The following is a 14441-nucleotide window of genomic DNA, read 5'->3' as shown; positions in this document are numbered from 1 at the left end:
TGAGAAGTGACCTCCAGGACAGACGTCCACCCAGCGGTTCTCAGCTGGCTCTGGAGGTGCCTCTGGGCAGAGCGAGTGAGCAGGACTCCCGAGGCTGGGCCAGCTGGGTGGGCGGCCAGGCTGTGTCCACGACAAGCCACCGGCATCCCCCAGACCGGGTCTACAGCTTAAAGTTCAAAGTACCGGCCTCCCTGGGCCCAAGGGGTGAGTCTCGGTGCTATCAAGCTGTCGGCAGCCATTGCGGCCTGCGGCCATCCCCGGCCAGGGCGCCTGCTCTGCTCCCCACTCTGTCTCTGGGGAGTCCTCTCACTCCCCTGCACCCCTGGCCTGCACCCCAGCTCTTCTTCACGGACATAAAGTATTTACCGGTCAAGAGAACAGCCCAGCGTATTTGACGCACGACAACCTGGGGAAATCTGACGGACTCGAGGACGAACAGTCCGCAGAGGCCCGCAGGGCCGCAGCCGAGGACCAAGCACACTCACGAGAGAGCAGCGAGACCCTAGGGAAGGGCCCGGCAGGGCCACCCTGTCCCGCAGGGAGGGAGCCCAGGGGTGACGCGTGAGGGGCGAGGCGAGGCTCTGAAGCCAGCCAGGGATAAGGGGTGCTCCCCGGAGCAGGGCGCGGGGACAGGAAGACCCTCCGAGGCCTGGGGGGGTACCCAGACAGCAACAAGCCCTGGGGTGCCCCACAGCCCTACCAAGGGCATCCTGCCTCCCTAAAGGGGAGCCGGGCCCGCCGCCCACGAGTGTGGACCGGCCCGGGTGATTGCTGAGTTGTTTCCAGAGCACATTCCGACAAGGTGTCCGGGCCCACTGGGCCGCCAGCGGGCAGCGGCTGCGGGGTCCAGCCTTACGAGGGTCATGAGCCCCACGGAGCTGCTCACCAGCGCCCCCTGTTGCGCCTCGGTGTACGGAGCTTCCAGGGCTCCAGCTCTTCCCAGGCCGCAGCTGCCCGCAGCCCCGAGGGCGGCCGGGCGGGTGGCCTCTCCGAGGCCCAGGGGCAGCTTGAGGGGACAGCAGCGCCCAGCGCACGGGCCACGGCCCCCGCAGCCCCCGCGTGCGGGGCACTTGCTCCAGGCTCGTGACCGTCGCACCCGCGCGTCTGGGCGCCGTCCCCCGCCCGCACCCCGCCCGCACCCCGCCCGCACCCCGCCCGGCCGCGCCGGCTCCGCCCCAGCCGCGCTGACGCGGACCCTCGCGGGCCGGCCCCGGCGCTGCCCCCGCGGCGCGGAGTGTCCGCCAGGGGAGGGCCCGGGGCGGGCGCGGGCCCTCGGGAGCGGGAGCCGCCCCACGCGCGCGGCGGGGCTCCCGGGCGCCCTCGGGGGTGCCCCCAGCGCCTCACGCCGCCTCGAGCGTCCCCGCGCCCGCTTCCCGCCTCCGGGCCGGGCTCGGGCGGGCGCGCGGCCACTCCCGTCCCGGCCGCGGGGGCAGCAGAGCCTGGGGGCCCCCGCCGCGCCCCGACAGCCGGCCTCGCACCCCCGCCGCGCCCCCGCGGGTTCCCAGGCTCCCGCCAGGTCCGCGCCCGCGGGGGGCGGTCGGGGGGCGGCCCCGGGCGGGGGGCGGGGGCGGGGGGCAGGGGCGGGGGGCGGGGGGCGCGGCCCCGGGCGGGGGCGGGGGCGGGGGGCGGGGGCGGGGGGCGCGGGCGGGGGGCGCGGCCCCGGGCGGGGGGCGGGGGGCGGGGGCGGGGGGCGCGGCCCCGGGCGGGGGCGGGGGGCGGGGGCGGGGGGCGCGGCCCCGGGCGGGGGCCGGGGGCGGGGGCGGGGGGCGCGGCCATGGAGGCGACGCCGCGGACGCCACGCCGACGCTGACGCTACGCCCGCCGCGGCCGCCGCCCCTCCCCCGCTCCCCTCCCCCCGCCGTAACGTCCTGACGCTCCGCAGGGACCCCTGACTGGACGGCGCGCGCGGCGCGGGGCTCGCCGCGGGGGGGCGCGGGCGCTCACCTGGCCGCGGCCGGGCCTGCGCGGGGCCGGCGGGCGGCGGGGGCGGCGGCGGCGGCGGCGGCGGCGGCGGCCGCGGGCTCCGCTCCTTGTTGGGGATTCGGCGGCGGCGGCGGCGGCGGCGGGCCGGGCGCGCGCTTCCTAGTGACGCAGGCGGCGAGGCCGCGCACGCACGGGGACGGGCGGGCCCGGCGACTTATTTGGCGTTGGGCGCGGAGGCGAGCGGCGCTGGGAAATAGGTCCCGGCGGGTCGCGGCGCGCGTGCGCGGGGTGCGCGGGCGGGGCTGGGGCGGGGCGGGGCGGGGCGGGGCCTCGGCGGGCCCGGGCGGCGCGCGCGTGGGTCGAGGGCGCGGGGCCCCGGGGTGCTGCTCCCGGGCGCCCGGTGCGACTGGCCGCACGGGCCTGTTGACACCCCGTTAGCTAAAGCCCCAGGGCCCGCGGGCCGCTGGGCGCCGCGGCTGGCTTCCCGCGAGCAGCAGGACGGGCGCGGCGGGGGGCGCGGGGGGGCGCGGGGCCGCCCCATGTCCAGGACCCCGCGAAGTCCGGCTCGGGCGCGGCCTGCCGGGGGGTCCCGTGCCCGCGCGGCGGCCGGAGCTCACTGCCGGGGGGCCCGCGAGGCCGCGCAGCCGCGGGCGAGGGGCGGGGTCCGAGCCCGCCGCCCCGGCGCTCTGCTTTGTGGGTTGCGGGGTGCAGGGGGCTCGGGAGCGCTCTGGGAAAGCCCGAGGACCCCGGAGGTGCGGCCGGTTTCCGAGTGGGAGGAGGGGTAGGTTGTGAGGCGGGGGAGGGGCGCCCCCGGGTCTGCCCCAGGAGCTTGGGCTCCCCGGCCCTTCCCCTTGGCCGGCCCTTCCCCTTGGCCGGCCGGGAGGCGCCGAGGCGCGGGCTCCGTGGCTGGGCCTGTGCCTCGCGCGCTTTGGCGCCGGGTGGGGGACGGGACGGCCAGTGTGTCCTGCACTGGCGGTCAGCCTGCCGCCCTGCAGCCGCGGCGCCACGCCTGTCACCGCCTGCTGTCCCCGCTCCCGGCCCTCCCTGCCTGCTGGATGCAGGGGCGGCCGAGCAGGCGGGCTCGGCCCCGGCAGACGCAGCAGCTCCTGGAGGTGCCCTGTCCCTTGGCTCGCACCCCCCCTCCCCCTTCCTGACCGCTCACCTGCCCACGCCACTCTCAGCCTTTCCAAGCCCCCCTCTTCCACTCCTCAGGACCCTTATGTCCGCACAGGACCCCCCAGTAACCCGGGTTGCTCGCCTGCCTCTGCCCTGGCCGAGACACCCCACCCGCGGTGCAGGGGTGCCCTGGGGCCTCCGTCTAATGTCCACGGCGTCCCTGCCTCCTCTGCACCGTCAGGTGACCAGGCCAGCGTGTGGAAACTGCACCATGTTGTGTCCGTCGCTCTCCAGGCGGCCTGGCGCACACTGGATGGACGGCCTGGGAAGGCCCTGAGGGCAGAGCCAGCTCAGGTGCACGGCAGACGGCAGAGCTGAACTTAGTCTTTCCGGGAGTCGCAGGAGCTGGGCCGCTTGACTTCCCCAGTGTTGAAGGGGAAACCTCGGCTGTTCACAGGAGCCGGCTGCCGGCGGATCTGCCACTCTGGGAAGTGCCAGTGCCGCAGCGACAGTCTCCTGCCTTGCTTTGTTTTGTTTTAGGAAAACATTGATTTTGAATGTGTGTTTCAATTTGTTAACACGCTATGGGGGTGTCGTTTTCAAATGAATGGCTCTTAAGCCTCTGAGTTTTAATTCCTGAAGTAGCCGATGGATGTCAACCCGCGTGGCCCACGGAAACAGCCCTGGGGCCTCCACGAGCTGTTGGACCGTTGGGGTCCTTGGAGCCAAAGGCAGGGAAGCGTCCCCGAGAGTCCTTGCTGGTGCGGCACCGAGGGGGAGTCCTGGGCGGGTCCTTCCAGTGGGGGCCTGGGGGCACCTTTGTAAACTTGACCAGACACACGAGAGGTTGCCCTGTGACCCACCCACAGGCATGGTGAGGACCCAGGCAGTGCCCAGGGCCTGGCCCGGCCTCGCGAGCGCCCTCCCGCGTGTCCGCCGAGCCCCACACTGCACCTGCCTGGGGCTTCAGGCAGCAGCTGCAGGTCCAGTAGCCGCGGCTGCTGATCTGGGCTGCTCACAGCCGAGTCCCAGGGCTTTCCAGCAATGCCTGTGACCCTTGCATGTCCCCCTTCCAGAGGAGGTGGCCACCCCCTCTCCCAAGTGACCTGGTCACTGGAGGCCGCTGTCGCTGACCCTGGGGTCAGCTCTTGGGCACCAGCCTCCTGCCCATGGCACTACCCAGGGAGGCCACGCCTGTGGGCTGGGCAGAGGCCTGGCTGTGGGAACAGGAGGCCGCGTAGGCCTCGTGGGGGACTCAGGAAGATTCCCGGACTGCGCCCGGCCCACATGCCAGGGAGACTGAGGCAGCACTGACCTGACTGCCTGCCCCTCTCCCCAGAGGCCGTCTTTGCTCCTCTGAAGGGCCCCGCGTCACAGACACCACTTGCCCCCACCATGCCGCCCCGGCCCCAGGGGCCAGGAGCCCTGGGAGAGTGGTGGCTCCGGACAGGCCGCCCTCCGGACGGTGCTCCCGCTGAGCCTTGCGCACCGCAGAGGGGCAGGGCATGAGCGGGGTGCACCAGGGGCCACCTCTTCCCTCACTGGGGTCCCGGCTGGGCACCCCAGCAGCTGCATGTGCCTTTGGGTCAGGTGTGTCCACTGCTGGCGCCAGGAAGTCGACTTGCACCCTGTGCCCCCACCCCCACCAGGGAGCTGTTGGCTCCCAGATCCCGGAGCACCCCGGAAGGGCTCCCATGGTCCCCACATCAGAGGGGGACGGGCAGCCCCAGGAGGTGGTGAGCCACCTAGGTGCCTGGGCCCTGGCCGTCCGCCCCCAGCAGCACCACGCCATCGCAGCTGCCCACGCACCTCCTGGCGTCTCCAGGATATCTATAGTCGGCTGTGGGTGCTCCAGCTGGACACTGCCCATGCCTGGCCACGTGGCACCCCCTGCCCCGGACAGCCAGTGTTGGTGAGGCACGCCCCTGGCACTGGGCGGCTGCTGCTGCAGAGAAGGCAGCCTCCACATCCCTCCTCGGGCCACAGAGGCACCCTGTGTGCATTGCTGGGTCCAGTCCTGCAGAGGTTTCTGGGGGGCTGGGGCAGGGTCCTTACTCCCCCTCACCCACTGCAGGGACCAGTCCCAGCCTGCTCTCTGGCTGAGCCCTGGAAGGCTGCCCTGGGGGAGCATGGGAGCTTCCAGACGCTGGCTCTGGGGCCCCGGAGGAGCACTTGGGTGGCTACCACTCACCCCTGCCACTCCTGCCCGAACAGCCCATTGCCTGGAGGACCAGAAGGACCAGGGGACGATTTCTCTGTCAGAGCCAAGGGTGGGGGCCAGCAGAGCCTGGCCAGGGCCCATAGAGGAGGGCGTTTCTGAGGGGGGCGGTAGCAGGGGTGTCGATGGGGCCCCCAACCCCCAGGCTGCAGCGGCCTGCTCATAGTCCCTGGTGGAGAAGGCCCACGCCCGGGAAGCAGCCCTGCCCAGGGTGCCCCATGTAGCCGCGCAAGGCCCTCCACAGGTGCCATGAGCACCACACGTGGCTCCAGGGCGGCCAGGTCTACACTGTGGGTGGGGTCCACAGTGCCCAGCTCCTCCCAGAAGACACACGGGCAGTGCTGTGTCTGTGGGCAGGGCTGGCCAGCACGAGGCAGCAGACTCCAAGTTCCTGCCACCATACTACGTTTATTGAGGTCACCGCCCACTAGAGGCCCCAGGGGCCCAGCCACCGCTGGCCGGGCCTGAGCCAAGGGCAGTTGGCCCCCAGGGAGAGCCTGTGGTCAGCCACTCACACAGGACTGGACAGCTCGAGTACCCGAGGAGCCTGAAGCGGGGGTGGGGGGATGTGGGCGGGAGGGGAGGAGGGACAGGGACAAAAGTGCGTCTAGACAAAGGTGACCTAACGTGGCCAGAGCCCAGTGTGTCTTGTCCCCTTGGGGCCCAGGGCCGGGTCCAGCGGGCTTAGCCGGACATCTCCTCGCGCTGCTCCTTGTTCCTGCGCACCTCCGCCGCGTGCAGCTCCTGCAGGGGACAGGATGGGTAGGGCCTGCCCCCCGCCCCGCAGCCCGGGGGACCAGCAGCCCGGGGGACCAGCGCTCTGCCCCGGGGTGGCGCACAAACCCAAGCTCTGTGGCTCCAGGTGCAGGCCCTTCCCGGGTGCAGGCCCTGGCGACCCGGGGCGGGAGGAGGGTGCCCCGGCAGGCCTCGCCGCGCCCCGGCCTGGCCCCACAGGTCCGTGCCCGGCTGCGCCAGCGCCAGTGGAAGGGGCCTCGGGGCTAACCTGGCCCTGGCGGAAGCGGCGCCCTCGCTCCTGCAGCGCACGGCGAGTCCACCGGCCCCGGCCCCGTCCCCGCCCCCTGCCCGCCCGCCCCGGCCCCGGCCCCGCCACCTGCCCGCCCGCCACCTGCCCCGGCCCCGCCCGCCCCGCGCACCTTCTCGCGCAGCCGCTCGCGCAGCGCCGCCAGGTGCGCCTCGCGGATCTCCTTGCTGAGCTCCATCTTGTGGTTCAGCTTCTCCTCCGCCTGGCGGCTGAAGTTGCTGTTGTCCTCCAGCGCCTTGTGCAGCACCTCGCGCTCGTGCTCGCGCCGCTCCGCCAGCTGCTTCAGCACCTGCGCCTCCTGCGTCTGCGGGCGGGTGAGCCGGGCCGCTGCGCCCCGCGCCGCTGCTGCGCCCCGCCGGGAGCCCCCCGCCGGCCGGCGCCCTCGGGACCCCCGCGGCCGCGCACCGCCGCCGGTCACTCTCCGCCACGCCGCGAGGCCCGCACCCCGCACCCCGCACCCCGCGGCCGGCGCCTTTCTGCGTGCGCGGGGGGGGGGGGGGCGCCTGGGGGGCGGGGGGAGCGCGGGCCCGCAGGGGCCTGAGGCCGGGCTCCCTTCGCTCGCCCGCCGCCAGCTCCCCGCCCGTGGGAGGCGCCACCCGTGCCAGCCGGATGCCAGTCCAGCCTCCGGGGCCACCCCCGCCCCGGCCGCCGCCTGCGGCAACGCCCGTCCCCCCCAGTGTCCGGTTCTCGCGCCTCCCCGCCCTGCCGCCCCCGACCCCGATCCCCCGCCCTGCCGCCGCCGGACTCGCCCAGGCCAGGGGCCGAGCCGGACACGAGCCCCCTGCGCCCGAGGACGCCGCCGCGCCTCAGGAGGCCTCTGGCCACCTCTGAGGCCAGGAGGGGCCTCACCTTCCTCCGCTCCTCGGCCGCCTCCAGCCGCTTCTGCAGCTCCTCCAGGGAGGCGTCCTTCCTCTTCGGGGGGGAGGAGAGCACCGGGCTCTCTGGGGAGAGGTCGGAAGGGGACTTGAGGATGACCTCGAAGCTCTGGCCGGAGGCCCTCTTGTCCAGCTGCTTCACCTCCATGTCTGCAGGGCGACACACAAGGCGGGGCTGGGTGAGGCCAGCAAGGCGGGCGCCCGGGGCCGCAGCTGCTCCTGAGCCTGAGCCAGCCCAACCCGTCCCCACTGGAGGACCTTCTCCAAAGCCATCAAGCCAGGGGGCCCTGAGAGCCACAGGGGGCAGGGCGAGGGGGAGCAGGAGCTGGCCAGACAGCACCAGGATCACACTCACCCCCATACTGGTAGATGGTGTTGGGGTGCGGCTGTGAGTAGAAGCAGGAGCAGATGAGGGACAGCACGGAAAGCTCCTTCATCTTCTCCTTGTAGGCTGCAGGGAGGCCAGCATGAGCAGGGCACCCCCAGCCCCCCACAGGGGCCTCCTCCCTGCCCAGCCCCACCCCCCAGCACCCCCCACCTGCCCCTGTCCTGAGCCTCCTCCCCACTGCTCCCTCCCCTTCCTGACTAGCTGGACCCCACTGTCCCAGGAAATGCCTCTGGGTCCTGCTCTCTCAGCCCTGCTGCCCCCTCAGCCCTCGCCTCTCCCTCTTTTTCTCTCCAGGCACTCCTGCCTGTGCCCGTCCTGCTGTCTGTCCATCCTCCTGCCTGGCGCTCTGTCCATCACCATCTCACGACGCCTGTCCAGTCTCTCTGAGCCTTTGTCACCATGCACCTTGCTGTCCTCCCTCGGCCCCTCCACATGACCCGTTCCCTCTCCTGGACACTTGCCCACTTGGGGGGCGAGGCAGCCCCACCCCCTGACCAGACAGCGCAGGTGTTGCCGCTGCGGCAGCACTTTCTTGAGCTGTACACCTGGGTGAGGCCCCGATGCGCCTCCTCCCCACTGGCCCTCATGTGTCGGGCCACCCCCGGCGGGAAATCCAGCCTCCCGGGACACCCTCAGCCGGCGCAGGGAAGGGAGCTGTCCGTTCAGCACCGGCCAGCTGCCGAGCCAGCCTGGGCTCCAGGCCCAGCTGGAAGGGTGCCAGGGCTGGGGTGGACGCACAGGGGGCGTGCCCGGGCCAAGGCCCATCTCCCCAGGGGCCCAGTTGCAGGGCGTCCTTGTTGCAGCTCCCCAAGTGCAGTCTAGGGACCTGCACTCTGTGTGAGCCTCCCTGGCTAGGGAAGCTGGGGGGGGGTGGGGTCTCCAGAGAAACACTCCAGGGGGAAGGGGGAGGGAGCACGACCCCAGGACGGAGGCAGCACTCAGTCGCCTGCAGCCCCCTCAAGGGCAGGCACAAGCTGGACATGCAGAGGGAACGAGAACCGCCCTGAGCTGACCGCACGGGAGACTGTTGGCTGAGCTGTTGGAGTTGGGGAGGCAGAAGCCAGGCGCCTCGGCCTGGGCGGGCCCCCCATCGCCCCCCCCCCAGAGCATGGTGCTGTCTGGTCTCCAGTGCTGGTGCCTGCCCCACTGGCACCCCAGGGGGTGCACAGAGGCCGGCAACAGCGTGTCCTGGGGTTTGGGGGGAGGCAGGGTAGGCATTTCTGAAGGCTGAAAGGATATGGGGGGCAGCGGGAGTGGCCCCCAAAGGGAGAGTGTGCCTGACGTGGCAATTTTGCTTTTTCGCAAACAGCACCTGTGCACGCAGAGCTTGTGTGACTGAGTTTCACAGGGGCAGCGGGTCACCCCAGAGCCTGCCTGCAGGTCATCCCGCCCATGCGGGGACTCAGACCTGGTGCATCTGGGCCCTGGGGAGGGCTGGCAGGCAGCCCACCTTGTGCTCAGAAAGGCAGGTGTGGAGCCGAGTGGAGGGGCCTGGGCATGGGCACCCTGGGCTCGGGAGGAAGGGCCTGTAACTGGTCACCCCTCCAGCCCAGCTGTCTCCTGGCCATAGGCCCCAGCCCCACCCGGCCTTGGAGATGGTTCCTCCTGAATGCAAATCTCAGCCCCGGGGAGGGCCACCTCGCCGGGAGAGGAGCCGCGCACAGGCCGGCGGCGGGGAACGTGCCCTTGGCAGGGCGGCTGGCTGCGGCTCAAGCAGGGTGAATGCTGTGTGGGCAGGAACGGGCCGGAGTTGGAGGCCACAGCCCTTGAGGTCACAGGTCTGCCGGAGACAACTGTCCACCCGGGCTGAGGGGGTGTCCTGCAGCTGCCTACAGGCAAGCAGCTCAGCACAGAGCATGGTCAGGGGAGTCCTGCATCGCTGTCCCCAGGCCGGTGCCCGGGACGCACCTCTTCCCAGGAGACCAGCTCTCACGCAGCCAGGGGAGCGACCCCCGGAGGGCCTTGGGAGAGGCCTGCTCTGCGGCCAGGCCATGTGCATGCCAGAGGACCAGGTCGGCAGGAGGGAGCGTCACCTTTGGAGAGGGGAGCGAGGGAAACTGCAGGGCCGGAGGGCGGGCGCCGGCCCAGGGGGCAGCAGGTGCGCCCATGCTCAGAGCTGGAGGGGCCTCGAGCAGCTGTGTTGTAGAGGGATGATGTCGCGGCGGTAGACACAGCCCAGGTCAGGCAGCCCCGGCATCTCCGCGCCTGCCCCCCACCGCGGGGACACCAGGGACACCCCTCGCCACGGCACGTGTCCAGCAGCAGAAATGCACAGGGCCTTTTGGGTGCTTGGGTGTCTGAAGTCAAGTCAGAAGACGGTGCCAGACCGGCCCGCAGCAAGCCACCTCGCCGTCAGCCCTCACCACCTCGTCTCTACAGAAAACTCGCTGGGGAGGCGTGGGGCCCCGGCCGCAGCCCCCATCCAGACGGGGACACCGAGGCCCAGGGGTCGGACGGAGTGCGCACAGCCTCCAGGCAGAGTGCCGGGACAGTGAGCAGGACTCTGCCACAGCTGTGGAGCACAGGCACCAAGGCTGGCCACTTCTTCCCCGTGAGCCCCAAGAACCAGGAGGCCTCCAGGAAGGGGCGCCAGGAAGCTGCTGGTGGACGCGGCCCAGTCCTCTGGCAGCTGGGAGCACCTGGCAGGCAGCCGTGTGCACCGAGGAGCACCGGAGTCTCCCAGCAGAGGAGATCCGGCCGCCTCAGTCACCTGCCTGCCGTCACCCTGGGCCAGGCCGCCCCGCAGCGTGGACGGGAGGGCCGGGGTAACTCGGGCCGGGGCTCCGGGGCTGCATTCTGGAACAGGAAGGCTGGGCCCACGTCGGGGGCAGAGGTCTGGCTGACCCAGGTGCCCAGGAGCCAGTGGCCACTGCACCTAAGGTTTCCTTGGCACCAATGGCCGCTCTTGGTTTGGATTTGCCTGCTTCTTTGGCAAGCCCTTGTAAGTTAAAAGGGAAAGAGACAAAGCCCCACATCACCAGCCTGCAACCTAACCCAGACCCAGGAGGACTCGGAGCCCGCCTGGGTGGCAGCCGGGCAGCGGGGCTGTGGGGTCTGGGCGCCACTCCCGGGCGCCCCAGGGGACAGCAGCAGGTGCAGGGCTCTTAGGAAGGGGGCGGAGAAGAGCCGCCCCTGTGGCCCCTGAACCCAGCCCGGGAGATGGGAAGCAGGGTGGGGGTCCATCCCCATGCGGACGGCAACCCCGCCGTCATGGAAAGGGCCTGGAGCCCTGGGGTGGGGTGGGGGGGCGCCCACTGTGTCCAGAGCTGGCCGAAGGCCTCTGGCTGTGTGTGCAGAGGAGACCAGGGCGACAGGCCCCAGTTGCACGGGGGGAGGGGCGCTGTCAGGCCCGCTCTGCTCCCTGACAAGGGCAGCGCCCCACGGGGGCGGGGTGAGGGGGGCGCACGTGGGTGGCTGAGCCCGGCTCCTGGAGAGGATGAGGTGAGGCTGGTGGCAAAGGTGTGGCTCCCGGTGGGAGTGGAGTGGGGGGCGGGTGGCTGCCAGCCCCGCCAGTGTGGAGAGCAGCCCCGGCCCCCACCCCAGCGCTCCACGGGGATGCAGGCCAAGAAAGAAGAGGGGGGCGCCCTGCCCGGGCTTGGCAGGCCGTGGGGGACGGAGGGGCAGCCCCGCACTCTGGGAGGGCTGCAGGCAGAGCCGCGCCTCCCCCGCCCGCAGCCCCGGGCTGAGTGGTCTCCAGCCTATGCAGGGAGGGCGGCTCCGCCTGCTCCCAGGGGTCCCCTCCCCCACCCGCCCGTCCCCTCCCCCTCCCTGTGCTCTGCTGGCGTAGGGCGCCGGGCTGCTCAGTGCTGGGGCTCCCGCCAGGGGACCCACCTTCTTGCCCCCCCCCCAGCCTGGGTCTGACCCCGGTCTTCGGCTGGAGTCTCGGGAGACCCTGTCTGCGCCCCGTGAGCATGCCCCCCCAAGGGCACGGTGCAGTCACCCTGACCTGGCGCCGCTGCGCCCCGAGGGGCTGTGGTGCCCGCGCTCCTGTCCCCCAGCCCAGGGCGCGGCCCCTGCCCTCCCCAGCACCAGCCCGGGCCTTGGCCCCACCCTTGGTCCCTGGGTCGCACGGCCGCCGCCTCTGGCCGCTGCCCCTGCGGTTTTGGCGCAGCCGCCCGGCTCCCTGCCAGTGCCCGGGGTCCCACGTGGAAAAGCAGACAATGGCCTCTGCCCGGGCCCACCGCGGGAGGCGCGGGCCGCACCTACCGGACATGGTGCTGGCCATGGTGCTGGTGCTGGCGGGGGCTGCGGAGGCCGGAGTGGCGCGGGCGGCGGCTGGAGCTGCAGTGGGAGAATGCTGCAGTGCCGGGCGGGCGGGAGGCGGGCGGAGGGCGGAGGGAGCGAGGGAGGGAACACGCCGGCTGCAGCCGTCACCGGAGAGTGGCGGGAGCTGAGGAAGGGAGGGAGGGGCCAGCCCGGCGCCGGCAGGACTAACGTGCCCATCCTCCCCAAGCCTGGGCCACAGCGAGGCCAGCTGTCCTTGTGCCGGCCTTAGGGGCTGGTGGGGGGAACCCGCGGCTCCGGGCACCCTGGGGATGGAGAGCTCTTCAGAAGCCCCAGAGGCTGGCCGGGGAGGGCAGCAGGGGAGGGGGCTGGTCAGGAAAGCCTATCACAAGCACCCGAGGACGAGCGGGTTCTAGGGCAGAGGAGAGGATGCATGGGGCCGGGGAGGCCAGAACAAGGACCCTGGGGTGAGACGGAGACGCCCACTGCTGTGGCAGAAGACAGGCTCGGCCCTCTCTGGGGTGTAAGAGGAGCCAATGATGCCAGTCCCCAAGTTGGGGGAGGGGTGCCCATTGGGTGAGGGGCGCAGGCTGGTACAGAGGAGGACAGAGAGAGCATCTCCTGCGGAGACCATCGTGCCCCCTTCTGGGAAGGGAAGTCACACAGATGGCCAGTTTGGGGCTGAGAGAAGTGCCTGCTCCACCAGCACTTCCGATACAGGGTCGGGGTGATGCTGGGGAGCCTCCGGACCCTTCTGAGAGACGATGTGGGCTCAGAAAAGACAGACCACACCCGAGTCTAGAGCAGGCCTGTTCGGGCCCCGGGGCTGGGGACAGAAAGCCGGGTCAGTGAGGGGCCGGGCGGCATGCGCCCGAGGCAGCACAGGGCCTGGAAACAGCGGAGCATCCCTTTTGGCTGCAGCCGGGCAGAAGCCTGAGGCTCCGAAGCAGGGCAGGCTCACGCGGTGAGGGCGCAAGCGCTCCCTGCGACAGCTGGCAATGACCAGGGGCCTCAGTCTGGCAGCCAGAAGGAAGTGAACTCCACCACCAAGGAGGTGGTGCCCGGCCGCTCCCCCGCCTCCAACGAGGACGCAGCCTCAGGAGACGGAGCTGGCAGCTGGAAACAAGGACAGGTTTAAGCTGCTAAGTTTGCGGTAATTTATGATGCAGCCATATCACCCCCTGCTCCCCAAGAAGTGTCCATCCTGGATCCACTCAGGGGCACAGCCCTAAACAGAGCCCAGGGAGGAGAGGCATCGAGCGGCTCTCCTCTGGGTGCCTCGGCCCCATGGCGGCAGGCGGGCTCCAGCTGTAGCTTCTGGGACTGGCCCTGCACGTGAGAGCATCTCCCTGTGGCCCCAGGGCTGTGTTGTGCAGATGTGGGGCCTTGGACATTCTCTCTGGGCCTCCAACTCCTCGCCTGGACCATGGGGAAGTGCTGTGTGGTGCTGTGCCAGCCGGTGTGCAGGGCATTTGCCCACTACAGCTCACAGTACATTCTGACTTCCTGCCGAGATGCACTGCAGGGAGTTTGTCAGCAGCTGCTGCAGGATGTTCTCTGTGAGCTGACCCTGCAGGTCAGACCTTCACACCAGTCTCCTACAACCTCCTAGGAGGTCTCTGTAACTCGGCAGGTCATGCAGTCAGTCAGCATCTATGAAGCACCTGCTGTATGCCAGGGCTGGAGGGCAACAGACTGCTCCAGGCCCTGGAGAGCAGCAGGCAGCTGAGCCAGACACACCCCCTTCTGCCAGTCCAACCGACACAGGGTGGGGGCAGCAGATGCCTGAATCCCCCCAACAAGAGAGCAGCCCAAAGCCCCAAAGCCCAAAAGCCCAAAGCAAGGGGCTAGAGCTGCTTGGGGCAGGCCCCAAAGGACAGGCTGCATCTGCGGGCCTCCCCAACGCACAGCTGCAGGGGCCCCGGGCTCCAGGAACATCCACCGTGGGGTGCGTCTTACAAATGGGAGACAAAGCTCTCACTATGGCCACCTGGGTGGCTCCCGCACCCAGATAGCACCCACCAGAAGCACAAGCAGAGCGCTGGTCGCCTGTCAGCAGAGCCAGACCGCAATAGCCAATAGTAATGGGCATCAACAGTCATGGGGGACCAGGAACAGAGCCTTCCCTTCTTTATTCAGAGGCTGGAGCAGCATCCCTCAGTGCCCACCAGCCTGGCTTACGTCCTCTTTCAAGGTGCCCCACCCACAAATCTGATTGGGCCACTTTTCAATCCTGCGGCTGAACCTGCTCACGGCTCACAGGCGATTGGTCTGTTCTATGATCTTGGCTCCACGCATAAAAGGGAGGCTGCGGGGCTCTGAGGGCCACAGCCAGTGCTGGCCTGTGGTGCCACGGCAGTGAGAGGCCACTGCAGCGGCCGGTTCCCATGGCTGAGGCAGCTCCCGCCAGCGGCCACCTGTGATACAGCCACCGTCCATCCTGGGCCAGAGCGCTCTGGCGGGCGGTGCTCACCTCTCCTCCTCGCTCAGCCGCACGGACTCCTTAGAGCCCCTCCTCACACTGTCCTTCCCCAGGCTCCCTCCTGCCTCCCCCTCGCCTACACCACCATTTCCCCAAGACGGCTCGGATCTACGGGCAGGCGGCCTTCCGGGGCTGTGGACAAGTCAGAGCGGCAGGTTGCCTCTTCCTCACAC

At 70.8% G+C, this 14441-nt stretch overlaps 1 protein-coding gene across 2 annotated transcripts; it reads right to left on the bottom strand.

The window, feature by feature from the left end:
- Window positions 1-5657: 5657 nt before the first annotated feature.
- On the bottom strand, window positions 5658-11820 carry STMN3 (stathmin 3). 2 transcript variants are annotated; one of them, XM_084247631.1, is made up of 5 exons: window positions 11769-11820; window positions 7530-7625; window positions 7149-7324; window positions 6412-6603; window positions 5658-6001 (listed from the first exon to the last, which is right to left on the bottom strand). In XM_084247631.1, exons 1-5 carry the CDS (start codon window positions 11785-11787, stop codon window positions 5942-5944), a joined length of 543 nt encoding a protein of 180 aa, XP_084103757.1. In that variant the 5' UTR covers window positions 11788-11820; the 3' UTR covers window positions 5658-5941. The 2 variants fall into 2 exon arrangements, with proteins under 2 accessions (XP_084103757.1, XP_084103758.1); XM_084247632.1 differs by lacking the exon at window positions 7530-7625 and having other exon boundaries at window positions 11769-11789.
- Window positions 11821-14441: the final 2621 nt, after the last annotated feature.

The sequence above is a fragment of the Talpa europaea genome (genome assembly GCF_964194135.1).
Source record: "Talpa europaea genome assembly, chromosome: 11".
NCBI lineage: Eukaryota > Metazoa > Chordata > Mammalia > Eulipotyphla > Talpidae > Talpa > Talpa europaea.
The sequence above is the reverse complement of the archived record's forward strand: the minus strand, read 5'-3'. Positions and strand labels throughout refer to the sequence as shown.

What these genes read in the sequence shown, in the direction of transcription:
- STMN3 (XM_084247631.1), bottom strand. An exon ending in CACCATCTACCAGTATGGGG is followed by an intron (nt 7,325 to 7,529) that starts GTGAGTGTGATC and finishes GTCGCCCTGCAG; the next exon opens with ACATGGAGGTGAAGCAGCTG. An exon ending in CGGCCGAGGAGCGGAGGAAG is followed by an intron (nt 6,604 to 7,148) that starts GTGAGGCCCCTC and finishes ACCCGCCCGCAG; the next exon opens with ACGCAGGAGGCGCAGGTGCT.